The sequence below is a fragment of the Oryza brachyantha genome, chromosome 4 (genome assembly GCF_000231095.2).
Source record: "Oryza brachyantha chromosome 4, ObraRS2, whole genome shotgun sequence".
In the NCBI taxonomy this organism is placed as follows: domain Eukaryota; kingdom Viridiplantae; phylum Streptophyta; class Magnoliopsida; order Poales; family Poaceae; genus Oryza; species Oryza brachyantha.
The window spans coordinates 16,320,651-16,342,635 of record NC_023166.2 but is presented as its reverse complement, the minus strand read 5'-3'; the positions used below and the strand labels follow the sequence as shown (position 1 = coordinate 16,342,635).

General features: G+C 41.2%; 2 protein-coding genes across 2 annotated transcripts; one reads left to right on the top strand and one right to left on the bottom strand.

Annotated features, from left to right (window-relative positions):
- The first annotated feature begins 377 nt into the window (after positions 1-377).
- LOC102713463 (mitochondrial import inner membrane translocase subunit TIM23-1-like) lies at positions 378-1,520 on the top strand. The gene has a single exon (XM_006653621.3). It carries the CDS (start codon positions 474-476, stop codon positions 1,053-1,055), a length of 582 nt encoding a protein of 193 aa, XP_006653684.2. The 5' UTR covers positions 378-473; the 3' UTR covers positions 1,056-1,520.
- A 3,009-nt stretch (positions 1,521-4,529) lies between these two features.
- Positions 4,530-8,677, bottom strand: LOC102700890 (myb family transcription factor MOF1). Its single transcript, XM_006652587.3, has 6 exons — positions 8,365-8,677; positions 7,819-7,895; positions 7,648-7,696; positions 6,865-6,949; positions 6,477-6,726; positions 4,530-5,405 (listed from the first exon to the last, which is right to left on the bottom strand). Exons 1-6 carry the CDS (start codon positions 8,495-8,497, stop codon positions 5,085-5,087), a joined length of 915 nt encoding a protein of 304 aa, XP_006652650.1. The 5' UTR covers positions 8,498-8,677; the 3' UTR covers positions 4,530-5,084.
- Positions 8,678-21,985: the final 13,308 nt, after the last annotated feature.

Sequence of the window (21,985 nt, the reverse complement as noted above, 5' to 3'; positions counted from 1 at the left end):
TTGTTTGTTGATGTGCATCTGATGGAAACAGAGGTTCAGGTAATTTCATATATTAATAAATTTCCACCTGTTATAATAAAAAAAGATATCTTATCCGTTTCATATTATAAGAAGATTCATTCATGAATATATTTTATTTGTGTCTAGCTTTATCAGTATTTATTAAGAATCTAAGAAGGATTATAAAATCTTATCTCACAATGTGAAACAGAGTGATATTAACAGATTTTTTTTAAGTGAGGGCACTGAATATTGGAGGTTGCAGAAATTGCCAAATGGATAGGTTTGACTGAATAAGGATGATAAATGGATATGAGCCTAAAACGCAACGAAGCCCACTAATCCATAAAGCCCATAATAACAAGGTAGTGTTGAAAAAAGAAAATAAGGCCCAAAGCGTTTTTCTGCCCACGAATCGCCGCTGCGTGCGTCGTCGGTGCCGACTGCCGAAACCCCAAAGCCGACCCGCCGCCATGGCCGCCGACGGTGACCGCCGGACGGGGGGCGCCACCGGACCCACCCGGCGCACGTTCAAGCCGCAGCAGCAGCCGGAGGGTCTCAGCATCTCGTTCCACGCGCTCTACGACCTGCCGACCTCGCCGGAGCTCCTGTTCAACGAGGAGGCGCTCCGCAGCAGCCGCACCTGGGGCAAGAACCTAACGCTCTACGCCGGATGCGGATACCTCGCCGGCCGGGCGGCGGGGACGGCCGCGGGGCTCAAGCGCGGGGTGGGGGAGGCTGAGCGCGGCGAGTCGATGAAGCTGCGGGCCAACCGCGTGCTCAACCAGTGCGGCTCCGTCGGGAGCGCGTACAGCAACCGGCTCGGCGTGGTCGCGCTGCTCTTCGCGGGGATCGAGAGCGGCATGGGAGGCCTCCGCGACGCCGAGGACTGGGCCAACACCGTCGCCGCCGGGATGGGTACTGGAGCGCTCTACCGCGCGGCTGCCGGGCCGCGGGCGGCGATCGTCGGCAGTGCCGTCGGGGGGCTCATGGCCGGCGCGGTGGTCGCTGGGAGGCAAGCGCTGACGAGATACGCGCCTAACCTAAGCTTTTAATTCCGAATAATTTTACCTGTAGCTGTTTTTAGGGATTATACATGCATATGTGGTTCATCTAAATGAGACTTGAGAGTAAAACCTGTTGGATTTGCTCATTTTGAAAATGTCAGCGCATGGATATCTAGCTATGTATTGAGGATAATTAGAAGTTTATGCCTACATTTGGAACTTCAAGCTCAATGGTATGGCGCTATATAAATGATGGATTAATGCAGAGAGGTGTGAATGATGCAGAACATGTATGGAACTAGGGATCTTAATAATATCTTATATACTTTTTGTTGTTTAGTCCTCGGTTCTAAAATATGTTGATGGGTTGACCTGTTGTTTATGTTGGCATAGAATTAGTATGGATTCTTTCTGAACCTGTGTGTGGTGTATGTTCTGTTGGATTGTTGTTATTGCAATTACCAAAAGATTTACCAAGGCAAAGCTGCAAATTTTGTCAGTAGAAAGTGTAGAACATTAGTGGTTGTATCATGATGTTTATACTAAAGGGAAGAATGACTATGGAGTCCCATGTCATTTGTTTCAGAATTGCAGTTAGTTCTAGCATTATCATGTGGCCTAATTGCTTTTTTTTACAGCATCTAGCTTTTTCAGTGTAGCATGTAGTGTCTGAATTTACAACAGTAGACAAATTTGTAGTACCACGATAATTTCTGGACTTCAGCATGAACTTTAACTGTTCAAGGGAATGGTAAAGAAGATTCTACGAAACGTGGAGTTAGCGATGCAGCGATACCCACCTGTTCTTGTAAGTTAGAATATTACTAGCTCTAGATGCAAAGTGTTATGGCTTGATTTGATCTCTACCAAGTGATGTTAATGTTCTCCATCAAACTTAGACCTCCCCAATTCCCCAGCTCATTTCGTCCAAAGGGTAAAATGCTATGGCTTGTTAGAGTTTGTGGCATGCAATATAGAGCAAATTGTTGGTTGCAACCAAACGAGTCCATGATCTCTTAATTTGTCCTTCAGCTCTGTTTGAGCACTGTATTTGTTCTGAACCGCGTGCAGAATTCTATAATAGTCTGCAAATGGCGTACCAAATGAATTAGGAAATGACCTTCGGCTGCATGGTTCTTCAACTTTTTTCAAGCTAGTTGTTACCAGTACCTTTTAGCACTGTTGCCTTGTCCTTTACAACTGCCAGAATATAACACGGACCCTGATGTCGTTTAGCAAGCGAGCTAAGGTTGCCATGCCCCCTTCTGATTGCCCTTTCTTTCTGAAGCCACTAGACAACTTGCTTTCTTCAGTGTTGTCAGTTCGATCCATCGTCCAAGCATCACACCGGCCGGCCCACTTGAGAGTCCTCTCCAGAACCTGGTTTCACCGTGCGCCACTTCTAGCATCCGCGTGCGATAGAAACCAGTGCTACGTTTTGCGGTTGGATCCTGATGGCCGGTGTGTACTGGCACGATGCAGCTGCCGCCGGTAAGCATAGGGTTCAGGGCACTGATTTCTTCGAGGCTAATTTGTTCAGTGTAAATTATGACTGACATCATCTGCACACATTATGCATTTTCATCTGTGAACTATCATAGGCACAGCATTTGTTTCATGTAAATTAAGTGTTGAAGAAAAAAGAAAAGGAACTGCCATTGTTAAATCTAGTTTCCTCAATGTGATGCTTCGCTTTAGCAAAGTAAAAGCTCACATGCCCTAAATATGCGGACAGCTATAATCTTAATTAGTTGCAAACTCAGGCCTTTCATGCGATATTGTTATCATGACAAGCTGTTGTTTTCTAATGGTGATCGTAAGTTTTAACCATATCTAAAGTTTTCAGAGGAAAGATAGAAGCACAGAGTAATGATGATGATGATGAATTGCTGACTGATATTTGTTTGTTTTATGCATAAAGAATTCCAAGATGGGTCACAGTTTCTGCGTAGTCCGTTTGTGGAAATTCAGTCTCAAGTCTCGTGGGGTAACATTGATCTACCTTGTACTAAGAATTAGCTTTAGTTTAGCAAGGTTTTTACAGGTTGAATGGTTGAAGAATCTATAACCAGCAAAGTCGAAAAAACTCCATGGAGAAAACAACAAATGTGTCAATATTTACCTGCAGGACTAGGGCTATGTCTTTCCACTCATTCATGATGAGAAATGACATAACTTGCTCCGGTCAGGTATTCAGATGGTCCCATTAAACACGCTACAATTCTCTGCATGTTAAGCACCATATGTTGTGCCTAACGCTCTGAATAGTGTATAATTTCATGTCTGGTACAGAAGCAACAGTGAAGTGAAAATGTCGCTGAAGTTTTTTACGCACAACTGCACCAAGCGAGATGTATCAGACAATTTTGGGTTTTTTCCAGTGGAGAACTACTAACTTGCATAATCAAGATGTGGTTAGGAAAACAAATTGCTCCTAGTAGCAGATATGATTGCCCAACCATTATGATATCGCAGTCAGTGAGACAGATCGCTTTGGGAAGGTCAGTGCTGAAAGCGCAGAATTCTTTCCCTGTGCTTGGAGTTTAGCTTCTTGTCACCTTTTCAGTGCCCTTCATTGTCAAAGCCCAGAAAGCTTGTTGGGATATGATGGCCCTGCTACCATTCCTCACAACTTTATCTTGTAATGGCCAGTTCACAAAGCATTGCATGATACTGATGCTGGAGAGGCAGGCAGGCAGTGGAAACCTGTGATAGCTTTTGCTTCGCCCACCGTACTTCTCCCCCTGCGGCTCAGCGTACCTCAGCCTCATCATGGTAATACTTTGTACTTCGGCTGAAACTTTGTCAATTTCACACTTTTGGGGATAGTGGAAACGGATTTAACCTTTGAAAAAGAATACAAAAGCTAATCATGTCAATTCCTTGCTAGTACAGTAGCAGTACTCTACCTTTTAGTTTCATCTATTTTTTCCTACACTACTACTCCTGTATGTAGTAATACTAGCTCGGTTTTGTCTACTATTTTGACCAGCAAACCAGTGGTCCTTGTGACAAGCTTGCTCCCTTTCTATCCAATCTCCATGTCGACACGCTCCGCACACGGGTGCTTGCTCAGCCGAGTACATGCCTTGACTGTTTCTCTTCTCCAATCAGCCACACTGCTGCTGCTGCTACTGCTTGCAATGAGAGATCAAGGAGAAGGCACTTGATAACCGAGATGTTTATGCGAAGGCTTGCTTGGTCAAAGCTTGTTCATCATTCCTGCACCTGTGCCTCTGGCGTGTTCTGTTGCAGTAGGAGCGATCATGGCATCTCAGGTCAGCTGGAGACCGGCTTGCATGAGGCATGCTCTGCATGTAGCTCAATGGGAGGGCACCAGCCAGAAGAAGTGATGTAGCCTCCAAAAATCGCCATCTGTTTTCTTTGGATGCTTCAAGGAGTAGCTGGCTCAAGAAGGGAGAAATGCACGGGCAATTTTTGGAAAAAGAGAATCTCCTTTGTTCAGGGTATTCTCACAGCTCCAGGAGCTGTCGAAGTCAGTAGTAGGAACAGCATTATTGGCAGCAGCACTCTACTACTCTACTGCTAGTACATGGCCTTGTGAGGTTTCCTGTATATTTTTCTCGCTTTCTTTCCTTTTGACTTGCAAGCAGCCAAGGAATAACAAGGTATCCTCTCTTTAGACTTGGCTAAAGTTTATGATCCACAGAGAGAAGAAGCTTGATGTTGCCATTGCCGAGCCCTACTCTGGAAAGCTATCTTTGACACGATCAACAAAAGGAGGCAAAGGAAAAGATGTTTGAGGCGGCAAGAATCTCGCCTTTCTTTTTTCTGTTCTTTGGTGCTCAAGCCTGAAAGCAACAGTGGGACAGTGATACTCTGAATGGAGCTAGAGAACTTTACCACTTATACTGTGTACACGTACTTGAAGTGGACTGCTAATTAGGATCGTTGCCCTGCATACTCAAGGCCCTACTCTGACATCTTGCCATTGGCTAACTTCCTAACACGACCAGATGTATCACCGTATCAACACTGAAGCAGGTGATGAAACCAACATGTGAGACTAATCGATGTACAAAACCTGGATTACTGGAAACCAGAGCCCCAGAGGTCTTAAGATCCACAGATGGACATGGAGAGTTCCAAGTTCACACCAGGAGCAACAAAACAGCCAGAGTTCCCGGAGCAGTCGCTGAAGCTCCTGGACGACGACGACGAGATGATGCAGCTGCTCTCGCTCGGCGACGAGGCGATCGCCGGCATGCATCTGGGGTCTGGACCAAGGCAGAGCGACAGCGAGCATTTCTCCGGGGACTCCTCCTGCCGATCCCTTGCAGCCGTGCTGATGCTGCTGGAGGCGAATCCGGTGCTCTCCGGCTTGGAGCACCGCAGCTTCACCACAGTACCAAGACGGTGCACTTCTGGTTTGATGATCTGCACAACAGCAATGAAAGCAGCAGCTTAGATGGATTAAATCTCTTCATTGATGACAAGAAAATGGTCTTAGGACATTGGATATTGATGACAGCATGGTCTAAAGAGAAGTACGCGTGCAGTAACTATCAAATTTATTTCCTTGACGTGCAACTTTTACCAAGACTTGACCTTCCTGAAATTCGTTTTCCTTGCTGCAGTAAAACCACAAGGATCGGCCGATCTGTGCCACAACGTACAACATCTACGCTATTGATGTGTTCCAGAGGCCATGGGACATAATGCAGTATTTCAGACTCAGGTAAACCACAGAGAAGCCTTAATGGGTTAATTCTATCTGCGCTTTGATCATGCATGAATTCTACTGGGTGCAACATGGAAGGGCTTTCAATTGAACGCTACAGAACGAAACTACCATAAATCACTACTGCGATGTGAGGTAAATGACTGAAGTTATTGGGGGCCATCACTGTTAAAGACAGGGTGCTTCAACTTTTAAGGACTATATTCGCAGGCAGTCTTCTCATATCACTGCATATGCATCCTTGTCCTTGTGGAATTACTATTAGTACTCATGAGCTTATCTGGGTTTTGCACATGTTGTAAGATAAGGGAACATACGTGTACCAGCAATTCTAAAGATTTATCAGGATACGGATTATACAGTGGCGAACCAACCATAATATCAGGACATTGAAAATACAGAGAATGGATAGGGATAGTCAAGACAATGCAGCATGCAGCCCAATTAAAAAAACATTTTTTCCAAACTATTTTGTTGCCAGCTTGACCAAAATCTAGGGATGACAAGTGGGCTCTACAGGTATATAGCCAATTGGAGAAAAAAAATCTACTGTGCTGCATGGCAGATTGGCAAATGCAATATGTGTACGTAGTAGGAGCTGCGCTTAAGGCATATATCCATTTATATACAAATGGTTCGATAAAAGGTGCAAGGAGTAAGTCAGCGTGTTAAACCAGTTAATACTCCAAGAGAAGATTGATGGCATCTCTTCTTTTGATTAGGTTTTCGCAATGTTTCTTTTTAACATCTCTTTTGAGCTGATGTACCTTAAAGGGGTCAGATTCTTGCACCGAACATCCCACGGTTTGGAGGTTGGAAGCAGCAGCACCACCATCTGCAGCAGCAGCAGCAGCATCCCTCTGCTGCCATCTGAGGCCCTCCTCCTTTATTCTCCTCTCCATTGCCATGGCTTGCATGTAATCATCAATGCAGTACTGGGTGCCAGTAGTCCTCATCTCACTGATTCCTTGGCTTCCTTGCATGCCTTTGTATGTGGCTTCTGTCCCCATCCTGGTCCTGTTCATCCAAAGACCCCCCAAAAAAAAGAGTAATGGACACACAAGGAAAAGGTGTCTTTGTGTCAAGATTAGGCCCCCCAAAAAGCTTGTCTTTAACTTGAACACAATTCAAAGTTGGAAAAGTTGTAGCACAAACCTTTTCAGAGGGGGGCTCAGGAATTCTTTGGGGACTTGCTCATCAGCAGCACATGAGTGCTTCCTTTGTAGTTGTGGTTGCATCTCTGATGGTACCATGAAAGAAAGGGGTTTGGCTTTCCATTAGCAACATCTAAAGTGTGAACCAAAACCTTTTCTCTTCATATATCTCTAGCTTTCTTCCTATCTTTTTGAACAGAGGATTTGCATGATGAAGATGCCCCATGAGAAGGTAATGGGTGGTTAGTTGCCAAGTGCAGTAGGCATGTGGCAACTGGCAAGGGCAGTTTACAGCACTAATTAACAGCAAAAAATAGCTCACACAAACAACAAGGCAATTATAATTTCCGGATTAAAAAATAGAACTAATAATATTACTCACCTCATACTAAAATAAAGTTATTTCTACTGATCATAATCATTGTCCGTTTGATTTTTTTTCACATCCATTTTCTTCTTAACCAATCACAAACTTCACCCAATCATTCTTATCTACTAGCAATTTTCTTAATCTACTATCCAGCTTTGGAGATAGTTACATTTTAAGAATGAGAGCTAGAATGTTCATTCCACTGTGGACGTGAGCTTTTTTCTGAATATTATAACCAGTATAACTAAACAACAAAAAGTGTCGACATGATTAACGCTAAGAAAAAACAACTACTGCTGCTACTGCTACTAGTATCTCGTATCCCCAGGAAACATGGATGCAAAATAAAACCTCTGACTTTGGGAGGATGGAGAATCAAATAACGTAATGATGGTAGAAACAATCATCTCTCACCTGATCTCCTTCCCGTGGCATGCGAGCCAAGCCTGGAGCATCTGTACATCTGTTCAAAAAGGATAAATGGACAAAATCAAAGTTATGAATTTGCATGCTCTTCAGATGGAAAAAAAGAAGAAAAACAAGATAGTAGTAGCCTGCAGGATGCAAGAGAATGAAGAAAAGAACCTGGAGGTGGCTCTTGACATGAGATATGGTCAGCCCCTTTACCCCCATGAGCTGAAGAATGAGCTTAGGTGTAGCCTCTGCAATTCAGGCCGGCCAAGCAAGGTTAGTTAGCAAACTTAGCATGAAGAAGAGATCGCTCGAAAAATAAAATTGAGGCTGACTAAAAATCCTGAAGGACTAAGGTAAAGAACAGAAAGGTAGGAACAATTCAAGGTACTGTGAGAAAGTTGCTCTCATGAAAAAAGACAGCAACAGGAACACGCTAGCTATGTCTACGAATACTAGAGAAACAAATAACCAAGGTCAACAGAAAACATGGTTGTCGCAGCAAGCCCTGGAGATAGATGGAGGTCTTGTGAGGATGAAATATAATCTTCCGATCGACGAATACACAAAGGAAGAAACGAAGATGAAATAATGCCCACAGAGAGGTGAAGCATAAACATCACAAACATGCATGAATGAACGAACACTTGAGCTGTTGAGCAGCTAGCTAGCACTTGGGAATTGAAACTAGGCAGGAGCAAGGAAGAGAGAAGAACGCACTGTCTTGGCCACCGAGGAATTCTATGGCTTGCACGAAGCTGCAGTGGAGCTCCGCCGTCCACCTCAGCCTCGGCACCTTGGACCTGATGTACTGCCTCACAGCACCGTTCCTGCCGCCGCCGCCGCCGCCCATCTCCACCGGGTAGCTAGCTCTGCTCCTGCCGCGAGGAGGAAGATCGACGACGACGGAGACGGTGCAAGGAAGGAACCAAAGTTTCGCTTTTTCTCCTCCCTCCCTCGCTCCCTCCTTCCGGTCCTCCTCCTCCCTGTCTGACTTATGTATAGGCCTGGAGGCTGGAGCTACACCACCACGCTAAGGGGAATAATTAACTTTTTGCCACTCTTAAAAATAACACTAACATATTTGTCACTCGATCCATATGTCATAGACACATGAGACCCCACGTGTCATAGACAGCGGGTAACAACTATATTAACTAACATTTTTAAAAGTGGCAAAAAGTTAAATGCGCCACGCCAAGGATGTCTCTCCCTGTCACTCGAGATGCAAGCTATAAGCTGCTGTGCTCAACTCTCTCTCTCTCTGATGTCTCAACTCACCACACTGAGGTCTACAGATAGAGGGTGTAGCCGAGTTGGTTTAACTTGCGCTTAACACCCTCTCTCACACTGACCACGGTGCTTGGTTTCTTGGTATACGACTGCACATCGTTGGGCCTGTCTAGGATTAGCGAAGCACTGGTGTTGAGCGACCCTACTACGCTCACGAGATATGGCCATCATTAGAAGAATTTAATGGGTTCAGAACGGCCAAAGGTCCAAGCCTCCAAGGGAGAGGAAATGGCATGTCCACTGTAGGAGTGTACGTATGTTGTAACAGTGTGTACGTACATATAAGTACTACTCTTTGTTTCTGCGTGCTATGCCATGGAATGGAAATATTTTATTTTAAAACCATGTCAAGCGTCCCCAACAGCTCATCTATCACATTCCATATCCTGAAAATAGAGTATGAAGACTATAAATTTAGCTTAAAAAAACGGCTATTCTATCATCTATCATCTATTTTTAGATGTCATCCATGCTAGGAGAGATAACCTTCATATTTAGATGATCCCTCTCCATCCTCCAAAGAAATATAAAGGATGTGATATATGGATGATCTAGTGGAGTATATAGAGATATGAAGGATAAAACTAGTTTAGATGATCATCCAAATAAGGATATGGATGATCAAATTTAGATAAGCTGTTGGAGATGCTCTTACGAGCGAAAAAGACAGCGAGCTTAATGTCAATCCCGCTGGTCAATAGTTATGGCGCATGATAATTAAAACGTGGATCTTAATCTTAGGAAGTAAATAGGAGTAGTACATGTGGTTTTTTTTTCCAGTCTGTCTACAACGCATAGTATATATGTTATGCTTCTAAAATTCCGGATATGTTAGAACAAATGCAGTCAAAGGTCCAAACTTCAAACTTTAGAATTTGTCAAATGAAAATGACACTGGTGGACTTGTCAGTTACCATTATTTGTCAAAGTACTACTACACTTTCCTATCATGATTATTGTTTTAGAAGTTCAAATAGTTACATGACTGAAACTGGTAAAGTACAGAAGTGTTTAATTAATAGAGAGTATATCAGTGTTGGTGTATTTGATTGTTGAGCCTGTGCTTATAAGGCATAGCGAAATTGTTGAGCCGATTGAGCTTGTGTCTTGACATCGGATCCACAAATTTCTTGGCTTCCCTAGCACGACGTGGAGGGACTTATAGGGTGTCTATTTGTCGCTATCATCGCTCAACTCTGGCTTTAGAACTGACATATATCTTAAAATATTTACTTATATTGTTAAGAATGTGTGTCTTCGGCTTATAATCCCCGCTCCCAAGCCGCCGTCGCATTAAAAAAACTCAAAGAATCAGAGCCTGATAATATTATCATATACAAGTAAGGTCATATTTGGAACACTGAAAAGTAAATCATCATGTATAGAAAAATACAGGACCAGTAAATAGATGGGTGTTTGGAATGGGCAAACTCTCTCTCACTTGATCTTTTCAGCATAGAAGAGGACAAGTACGGGCAAAAATAACCAACACCGAGGAATCGAACCGAACTGACTGAAACCAAATGACCGTGGCCAAAATTTTTGGTTAGAGCACGTTTACGATCCTCTGGTACCGAGAGATACCTCTTAATACCTTAATACCTTAGATTTATGGACAAATTTTTAATGATTGAAATGCTTATATTTATTGATAGAGGGTTAGAGGGAGTGTATTTTTCTCATTGCATTTTCTCTATGCTTTTTTTCTGAACCAAACAGAGCCTAAAAAGATCATGCACCGAGGTGGGGGTGATCTTTTTTTTTTTGCTTGGAAAAAACTAAACAGTATATTTACAAGCGAAAAACTATTTTAGGAATGAAACTTTTATATACGTGTTTTAGCAATCTAAAAATCAAGGCTATAAAATAATTAAGCTACAATAAAAGACGTAAAATCAACTCTATACTCCATCTGTTTCATAATGTAAGATCCGTTTCATAATGTAAGATGTTTAATTTTTTTTGTTTGCAATGTTTGACTATTTGTCTTATTTAATAAATTATGGAAATATCATTTATTTTTCTTGTGACTTACTTTATTATCAAAAAGAACTTTAAGCATGACTTGTCATTTTTTATATTTGTATAATTTTTTGAATAAGATAAATGGTTAAACGTTGCAACTAAAAAAAATTCAAATATCTTAAATTATGAAACGGATGTATTATTAGGTTGTGTTTTTTTACCGTTGATTTTTCTCTGATTTTTCTTGGGCTTTTGCGCGTACGTGTGCCGAACTACGAAATGGTGTCTTTTTTTGCAAAAAAAAATTATATACAACATCTAAACATGTTACCTCTCTAAAATAGTTTTTTTAAAAATTTTGTAAGAGATATGAAAATTAGATAACCTTTTATTCTTTATCTAAAAGCTGAAAAAGAATATAGTATTTGTGATTGAAAATCAAATTTTGGCTATAAACATCTGCAGAAGTGAAAAGATGAATGTGATGATGTAAACCTGTAGCACTTATCATCTAGTACAAATTAAATAATGATTTCGTATGCAGATGGCACAAATAAATGTTAGTGCCCATCTGAATAATTACATGAACATACTTATTTCCATTGTACACAAAAGAGCAATTACACCCGATCCAACAGTGAAGACACTGTTTAAAAGCACAGCACAGTTCACTGAAGTGCATGCAAGTGAACAAATGGAAGGGGACAAACCGGATGCACTGGTCCAACCACCTCTCATCAGATCCACCCCACATTAAGGCACCCTCTCCCTCCCAGTATTTCACCACCTGAACAAAAAAAAAATTCAGAAAGCTAACAAGACCACACCACCAGTTCACCAGTAGAAATGAGGAAAAAAAACACCCCACCATCTTCACCAGCCAGAGAAGTCATTATGAGAAACGCCACAGCTCCGGCCAAAGCCTTTGACTCCACTACTGGCCGCCGGGGAGACGACGACATTTGCATGCATGCATGGCCGGACACTTCACCAGGTCACTAGTAAGTCCTAGCCCGAAATAGATTATTTTTAGTTTTAAGATACAGTGATTTGACTTTTCGTCTTATTTAAAAATTTTGTGTTTAAATTTTTTGTTGCTACTACATGAGAAAACATAAATAATACTTTATACGTGACTATTTTTTTAAAATTTTATATGATTTTTTAAATAAGACAAATAATCAAACTTTTAACACCGAAATTAAAAAATAATCTTATTTCAGAACGAGGATAGTATATATGTGGGGCTGAGCAATGAACCTACACATATCTCTGTATCTATACTGTCACGGTGTGTACGAATACGCAGCCAGCCTGACCAGACGGCCGGCCTCCCGAGTGGGCACAAGCAAACGGCTATTACACCAGGAGGATCTCTGAGCACTGGATTCTTTTACCAAATAATGTCATGGACACAGTTTTTTTTTTCTTTTCCTTTTTGCTGCTGCTGCTGTTCCTTTATTCGAAAAATAAAGGAAACGGTATATATTTGTAAAAAAAAACTTATGAATAAAATTTTTATATATGTGTTTTTATCAATCTATAAGTTAAAAATGAAAAATATAATATAATAAAAACCTTCAAAATCAACTCTAAATTTAAAATTCAAAATTTAAATTTGTCTAAGAAATGACATCGCCGTTAGGGTTCCATTAACTTTTTCCGTTAAGTGCTATAATATGAATATTGTATTTAACGGAAAAAAAGAATGAAAACCTAACGGTGATAGTATTTTTTAGAATTCGTATTCGTCAATAATATTTTTTAGACTCATATGTTTGTCAATGCCAATTTTTTAAATTTTTCTCTTAAGAAAATATAAGAATAAACGAAATGACGGGTGTTTGTTAGATTGCTACTGCTCCGATTACTCAACCGGCGTCCACAGCTTCTTTTGCCTTGTTTGGCCATGCACCCAGCGGCAACGAAGTACAGAGAGAGCTCCCCCTCACTCGTAGCTTATCCCTAGCTGGAGTAGCTGTAGCACACGGCATGCAGACGACGCAACGGCTTGATGTGGATGTTTTTAGTGCTCTGTGCACATCGATCTCCAGCAAGTTTTGCTGTGATGATATATTGATACTACTACTATTACGTTACTACTACTACTAGCAGAAGCCTGGATGCTATAGCAACGGTACATTTGAGCATATGATCTGTCACTTTTTTTGCGTATGTAGTATTACGTGTATATATATACGAGTATATATACACGACCGCAACGTCCGTACGGAAGTGTTGACTGGTAGTACCAGTAGCGAAAGCACAGTCATGCATCACATCTCCGAGTCTCTGAAAGTTGATGTGCGTATCTAGGACAGTGCTGGTTCCGCAGATACGAGTAATTAACAAACATGCATGGCCTGGACATACAAGTTGCAATGCATACTCTAGGTAGTAATATCTCTGGCCGTCTGTAATCTGTATCCGCTTTGACAATGGCCGTAGACTACGACAGTAGCGACGTGTTGCAGGCAAAGATCAAAATACTACTGGAGTAAGGCCTGTTTAGTTCCCAAAAAGTTTTTTCTTAGAAATATAACATCGAATCTTTAAACATCTAGAATATTAAATATTAGTGAAAATTAAAACTATTTGCACAATTATGAAGGAAATCGTGAGACGAATCTTATTAGCATTAATGCTACAGTAACCAACATGTGCTAATGACGAATTAGTTAGGCTCAAGTTTCGTCTCACGGTTTATAGACGAGCTATGAAATTCGTTTTTTCATTCGTATCCAAAAATCCCTTCTGACATCCGGCCAAAAGTTAAAGCTTGCACCAAAAATTTTTGGCAACTAGACAAACCTAAATTTGTGTGATGTGAGCAGGGATCGATGAGCTGAGCTCACGACGCATGGCACCAGCGGCCAGCGGAGTAGCTAAAGGTCAGAGCTGAGAGAGTTCGATCCTTGGGAGCAGTAAACTACGGGTAACTACCCGAATCAAATCGCCTAGATTAGACCAGGGCTACCAAGCTTCGTCGGAGCAGTTGGTCATACTCTCCTATCAAATCACCCGACAGTACTCCTACGCAGTAGTGTGCACTTGTTGCAACGCAAACACCCCGTCGAAGAAGAATGAGAATAAAGTCTCATGTCTAGCGTGTGTAGACGAGCAAACTGTTGCAAGTTAAATGGCCTCGGCAGAGATGGGCAGGATGAGTCCATGGCAGCATGAGTAGCACTATACGGCCTCTGTGGCTCCTGTCCCCATTTCTTGAAGCAGGTCTCACTAAGCAACAGGAGGGGGTTTTGGAGCCATCCTCTGGCCGGCTACTAGATCCCGCAGCATTTTCATTCAGGTTGGCAAAGGAATTTTCTACCCCATGCAACAGTCTAATTAGATGCAAACAAAGCGTTATTATTTCCTACTGTCCACATGCGTAACTGCGTCTGTTTATATATGCGCTTCAGGCCGTGCTAGGCCACCCCACTTAAGTTATCTAACTTTTTTTTTCACACGCACGGTTCTTGAGCTACTAAACGGTATATGTTTTATAAAAAATTTTTATAGAAAATTTGTTTTAAAAATCATATTAATCTATTTTATATTTTTTTAATAATTAATAATTAATTAATCATATACTAATTTATTAGTACGTTTCTCGCGCCAGATAACTATGCCCATGAGAATTCCCTCAGTGATCACGGGGAAATGTACCACATCTGTTGCCTTGTGGTAACAAAGCTATAGTGGAAAATGTTAGTGAAGCTAGCAACAATGTCACTTTCTGCGTTTCTCAGGAGGAAGGGAGAGAGATCAAAAGGGGCTAGAGACAGCCAACAGCAAGATTCACAAGATTTGCTAGGGATGTTTGGATATCTCCTATTTTTTTGGACCTATCACATCTAATATTTGGACACTGATTAGAAGTATTAAATATAGATTATTAATAAACCCACCACATACTCTAGACTATTTTGCACGACGAATTTATTGAGACTAATTAGTCTATGATTAGCGAATGTGATACTACATTAAACATTTGCTAATCATGAATTAACTAGGCTTAAAAATTTGTCTAATAAAATAGTCATTATTTATATAATTAGTTTTATTATCAGTTTATATTTAATACATGTAATTAACGTCAAACATCCGATATAAGAACGGTCTATAAAAAAATCACTGAAGTCAAACAGCCTGCCCTACCACATCTTGGGGAGAATTCCTCCAAAACACCGGCTTTCCATGCACTGCAGATCAGATCAGAGAGAGCGCAGCAGATAGCGGACAGGCCTACCCAAGTTTTATTTTCAGCGAAGGCATGCATGCGAGGCAGAATTGCCTCTCGAGGAACGCAGCAGTATGAACTCAAAAGAGGTAAGCAGCTGCTGAGCGAAGCCTATGGAGCCTACTCGATTTTATACCCCTCTTGCCTGCGTTGCATCCTTCCCTTTGGTTTGCCTACTAGTAGAAGCAAAGTTGCCATAAAAGTTGTGTGAGGCGCATTGTAGTTGCAAAGTTGGCTGCAACTGTGACGCAGCTCGTGGATATATGGGAAAGGAGAGCGACGGCGCGAGCCATGCTTGCGACCGGGTTCTCAACATTTTCCTTCTAAAACAGTACTTCTTCCTTTGGAAAAAAAACACATAATCATATTTTTAACACCAGATAGAGAGTTCATGTGAATGACCCCCAATCCAATGCCCAAACAGAATAACTGAAATGTCATAGCCATCTTTTAAAACAAGATTAACTACACAGAGGAAATAAAGCCCAACAGCAAAGGATCACCCATATGTCTCATATAAGATATTGTTTGTTCTCTTGATATATCTAGGCACCGTTTTTTCCCTCATGAGGGATTTTACGATGTTTGCGAGGTACAAGGAGTGAGGAGTGGGACGACGTGAGCCGTTGATCTATATAAGGGGCAAGGTACGGAAAGAAAATATTGTAATAGGTGGTATTAATATAAATATGATGATATTAGAATAACAAATGTATTTTCATACACATGAAAAGGTATGAGAATGTATCAAAGGATTAACTCGTAGACTGTTGCGTTGCATTGTTCTTAGGTAGGTTTTGTTCACACGTGGGGTTTACATGTTCTTTGATATGTTACGAGGAAGTAAACAGGTGAAGAATCGAGGGCTAACGGTGGATGCATGGTCGGAGGCACGGGCGCCAACGGAGGTTGGGCTGGAGGGAGGGGCGGCGAAGGAGGGGGTCCGGGACTACCTAGGTTGGCCGGAGCCAGAGGCAGCCACATCGTCTCGATCTGTTAGATGATCGGTTTAGTTTTTTTTCACAAATCTTCCTCATCGAACTTGTATTGTTCCCATTAGGTACATACATCTTCTCAATTTGTTGTTATTTCGATCATTGATTACATTCATCAAACAATGGATCACCAAATTGCTATGTAAATCAGTGACTAACTGGAAAGAATTATCAAGATAACATAAATATGATCTGTACCACATAAATTGGGCCGAAGTTTGGAAACCATGCAAACAGAACGACCGAAGATTGGAAAAAGAATAGAAAAGCATGTAATTTTTGTCCCCACAACATCTTCCAAAACTACTACGCGGTACATTTAAATCCATTTACGTCGTGTCTTGTGGTACCTCCATACTTTGTTGGACATAATTGACTATATAATCAATTAACTTTAACCCTTAGTGTCTCTAATACCTTTTATGAGGTACCTTTCGTCATGAGCTATCAGATATATGCCATTTTAGGCACGCAAACACTATAAAAGGTCTCTTCTCTCATATATCTAACTTTGATTCCCTCGTTTTCACGCATACGAATACCGAACTAAACGTGGTATTTTTTCTAAAAATGTTCCATAGTAAAGTTGTTTTGCAAAAATATATTAATATATTTTTAATTTTATAACTAATAATTAATTAATCATATACTAATCTATTACTATACGTCGATTAACTAACCAACTACCCAACACAGCCTGAAACACTTGTCACCTCATGTTTCTATCATATGTGATAATTCGTTTAATTCTATGGACATTGTCCTATTAATTGCATGGGAAATGTCAAATGCCCTAAGTTAGCTACAAGATGAGGTGGCAGAGGAGATAATGAAAAATAAGCAGAGTTGACTTTCATGTAAGAGGTAGTTCTATACGTACTCTAAAATATATATTAAATACATATACGAGAGAAATAGATAAAATGTAGAAATTAGAATCAACTTTATAACTAATCTTTTATATCAACAAACTTATATATATATATATATATAGTAAATTAGCTCTGGCTTTCTGTTAGCGTCAGATTCCGAATGTGCTCAATCTGCGACATGGCAAAATACCCCGGTACCCCCTATTATGAAGTCAACCGGCTTTTGGTTGTGGACCGTTTTGCACTGTACTCCACCTCTTTGGAGAATGAAAGTGCAACGGCGTGCGTAATTGCGATCCTGCAGACCTACGAGCCCTGTGAAAACTGCTTCTTCTTGGCGCGACAAAACAGTGAAATCCCCCGTATTAATGAGGCCGAAATCTTTCAGCGATTTGACGAAATCATTCTCGGACAACCACCACAAGCATGCACGTCGAGTGATCCAGCGAGAGAAGAAGGGGTACTGACGTACTGTACATATACCAAAAGGCGCGTATTCAACTCGCGCTGCGCGGCTGGCAGCCTCGCAGGCAGCGGCCACATCGATCGATCGAACGAACGAACGATCGGCTGCTGCAGAGGCTCTGACGAGCGTATCTCCGCTCCCTAGCTCCCTGCGCAAAAGCAGCAGTACGTGCAGTCGATCGAATCCGCCATTGCTGCCCGCGTAAACTCTTCCTTCTACTCGTAAGCGTAGCGCGACGCGCGATGCGATGCTATCCGGATGCGCGCGCGAGCGAGCCTAGACATGTCATCGTGCTGTGCGCCGGCTGGCCCAGCTACGGCTAGCTTCAGTACCTGCAGTAGCTACGCACAGGAACGGTGACGCCGTGCGCCTTGTAGTTCTCTAGTTTTCCTTGACATTAATTATCTAAAAAGAAATACTGAAATACTAGTACTACATCGGTCACAAAATAATCATTTCTAAACCATTTAAGTGAGATTAAAGTTGAGAATAAAAAAATATAATATCTCTTCATAAATAAGACGAGCGCTTGAGGATATGTCAGAATAAAATTTGAAAAATGTTGAGTCGGATTTAATTGATAAGACAAATAATATTATAAATATTTATATTTTGATAAAAGATGCAAAGCAGAGAAAAAACTTAAGAGCAATCCTTAGAGCATCCACAACATGTTATATTAATAATCATTATACAATAAATGTTCTTATATAGCCTGTCTTTATACATTATAAGCTACCCATAAGGGAGTAAAATATACTACTTTTGAATGAGAGTAATGAAGAGACTTGAGGGAGAGAGATATTATTTTACATTTAGGACTCAATTTGTTTTGTACTCTATCCATAAGTATCGTGGAGTTTGGTACAACTGATTGCATATGCGGTGAGTCTCATCTATATTGACAACATCAACTCTACCACACCCTTTTTTGGCATTAATTTTGGGTTATTAAACCAAAATTTAAATTTTTAACTTTAAATTTATAGTTAATGAGGTTTTTTATTGTAGGTAACTTTTTAGCTTTGTCTTTTACATCATTATGGATACGTATATAAAAACCTTATCTATAAATTATTTTTTATTTATAATTATGTTGTTTTATTAGAAAACCAAAAGATGACCCTATACATTGCGAATACGTACGTCGGCCTCAAAACTGGTCCGAGCAGCAGAACTCAGAATTTCTCCTCGCTCGCATGCAATATCACGTCTTTTCAGATGGGATACGCATAGCAGGACGGGTTGTAGCTTTGCTTGCTGCCCTACATGTATACGAGTACTGCTACTACTATCCCAGCCGGGTGCCCCTTTTACTCCCTGTGCAGAAGCAGCGGCTTCCTTGTCTTGTTCCAGTACCAGTAGAAAGGTACTCCTACGCACAGTACTCCAGTGCTAGCCGCAGCACACAGTAGTAGGTGCCCCTCTCTCTCGAGCTGCAGCTGCCAGCAGAGCCACTAGCCAAAAGCCAGAAAGGCTAGGGAGTGTGTTTAACAGTGGAGGAGCATGTAGCCCTGCGCGGCGCAGCAAGCAGCGCGAAAACTCGATCGATGCAGCGGCAACTCGGTGGAGCACAGTGATATGCTCCTACGCTGATAGTAGTATATCCTCCTCCTCTCGCAGCAGCTGCCGTCTTGGGCCACTCCTGCCTGCCTGCACGCACCGGCATATTGGCAGGCGGATAAGTTGTGGACAAGCGGGTACACGCGAGAGACTGAGATGCCTCTGCAACCCTGCATGCATGCCTGTCCAAAGGAGAGAATTTGCAGTGCGTGTAGCTGGCTTCCATTTGTAGCCAGGAGGGAAGCTTGTGCAGAGTTGCAAAAGTGAATTGCTTGTCTGCATTTCCACGTGTCTCTGCGCAAAACCTGCTTGCTGGTAAACCGGTAATTAACAGATCAATCGTTGTAGTATACTGTAAGCACATCTTGTCTTTGCAACGTTAACATTTGCTCCGTCCGAGCATATTCCAATAACCTACTCCTAGTTCTTTTAACCAGGCACTCCTACCTGCATGAAAGAAAGAACGAGAGTTGACATGCTCGTCTAGCGTACCCACGTTTAGCACAGGGATTTCAAACAGTAAAAATTCACTGTACATTCGACTCCGCAAGTTATGCCCTTCACTACTAGTATAGTATAGTTACTATTGCCATGCAGTACTTTTCGACGTGCACTGTGCATCAAACCGTGCCCGTGAACAGAAAGGCGGAGAAGCCGCCGGAATTTATCCAGGGTGAGGGGCAAGCCATCGTGGAAGCAGGAGACAAGACATAGTAACAATTGTCAATTGGAGTCTGGACACGCCAATTCCCAGGCTTGGGTTCAGACCAAAACATCTCTTGCTTGAAGCCCTTCGCTACTAGATTAAGGTCGGGCTTCCTTTATACTGTTATCTTCCGTTCCAAAATAAACCAATTCCTGTATTTTTGATTGATTTTTTGACTTTCGTTTTATTTGAAATTTTTTATAATTAATATTTTTATTGTTATTACATGATAAAACATAATAGTACTTTGTATGTGACTATTTTATTTTTAATTTTTTAATAATTTTTTTAAATAAAACGGATGATCAATCGCTCCATAGGCAAAACTCAGAAAACTTTTTTTGACGAAGTAGTACAGTGAGGATGGTGCAGAGAGAGAGATCATGCAGCCTGTTGATGGAGATGGTACATTGGTAGTACGTGCAGTAAAGAGTAAAACAGTGGATCGATGATAGTAATAGTACTGCAAAGGAATGATGGTGTGGTTTGGTTACTCGGGAGGGGGCCAGAGGGTGGCAGGACGAACACGATCTCCATGACAGATGGAATAATTAACTTTTTGCTACTCTTACAAAATGATAATAATATATTTACCACTGAACCCATATGTCATAGATATATGAGGATCACGTGTCATAGACAGCGGGTGGCAAATATATTATGTGCTATTTTTAAAAGTGGCAAAAAGTTAAATGCCCCCATGACAGATGGGCATCCAGCGTTCGTGTTTCCTTATTTCTGTGTGAAAGGGTGTATACGTGAAAGGCGGTAATTCATACTCTCTCCCCATATTTCAGTAGATAATGTCATTAATTTTTTAACATATGTTTGATCATTCATATTATCTAAAAGATTATGTGATTATTATCTATTTTGTTGTAATTGAATGTATTGGTATGTATATTTTAAATATAACTTATATTTTTTATATTTGTATAAAAATTTGAATAAAATAAATAATCGAACGTGTATAAAAAGGTTAACGATGTTATTTATCAAAAACGAAGGGAGTACATCTGTATGCAAACTGACAACATAAAAAACCAAATCAACAGTTACAGTAAAAATATTCCCATGCATCAAAATTTGCAGTTAAAAATAACAAATAGAAAGTTTACATACGTTGGAGTGGTTGTTTCGAAAAATATATGTTGGAGTATAAGTGAATTGTTTATCTTTTCTTATTCGCTAGTTTTTTTAGATTTAACCAACCAGTGCATATAAATTAATATACTGGTATCATGGCCATAGGCCCAAAGCTCTTGCGTTTGAATCAAGGTTGGCCTGCAATTAAGTAAAGAAAAACTACATCTAACTTATATTCCACATTTAAGGTATGATGAAGTTAGAGACCTCGAGCTTGAATTTTGGCCAACTGAAATTAAATAAAAGAATCACATTTTACATTTATTCAACATTTAAGGCATGATGAAGCTTCAATGGAAGAGAGTATAGGTGAATTATCCGTGTTTTATCATCAGGTTAAGCTTTAGGTTAGAATGGTTGGGATATGCAACTCAACATCTACATTTGTCCAGAGCTTCATTGCCTTCAAGATGGGCCAATAGTATGATTATTTTTTGGCTCTTCATTTATCCATTTGGTCAATTAGCTAAAAAGTTTCATCTCCATATCTGCCACACACTCTAACAACATATCCATTTCCAACTCCATGGATTTTACCTGCTGGCTATAGGCGTCGGAGTAGATTGGGTAGCAAGGGCAGACCTGCTGACGGTGGTGGAAACCGGTGGGACGATGGCGACAACGTCGGCGAGCTCTTGATCCCAGGCCGATGGCTCTTTGTCTGGGACAACAGTGGCAAGCGCTTCATCCAGGGGTGACATGTCTTGGTTTGGGGACGACGGACCGTGCGCTCGATCTTGATAGGGGGAGGGTGGCGGCGCACTCTATCTAGCAAGAGGGGGGATGCGGTCGATCTGGGAGGGAGAGAGTATGGACACGAAGTGAGAAATGGAATATGTGTGGGGTCATGCGTGGGATCTATGACCGGCAAGATCATTTTGGTTGGCCAACTTTCGCATGTGCGAGTAGTAGTTTGGCTAGCCTATCATCAAGCCTGTTGAAGCTCGGGTTTTGATTAAAATTGTTAAAATTTATTTTGGAGCGATAAGTATTAACTTGGTTGAAGATGCTCTGTATTGCTGAAGTATTTTTTCGTGGTTAAGTTCAAAATGGATCCATGCATCGTGTAGGTGCACTAATCCATAGCACTTATTT

Coding starts and splice junctions, on each gene's coding strand:
- LOC102713463 (XM_006653621.3), top strand. CDS start 474: ATGGCCGCCGACGGTGACCGCCGGACGGGGGGCGCCACCGGACCCACC.
- LOC102700890 (XM_006652587.3), bottom strand. CDS start 8,497: ATGGGCGGCGGCGGCGGCGGCAGGAACGGTGCTGTGAGGCAGTACATC. Junction 6,727..6,864: donor CTGAGCCCCCCTCTGAAAAG/GTTTGTGCTACA, acceptor TTGGATGAACAG/GACCAGGATGGGGACAGAAG. Junction 5,406..6,476: donor AAGAATCTGACCCCTTTAAG/GTACATCAGCTC, acceptor GCTGTTGTGCAG/ATCATCAAACCAGAAGTGCA.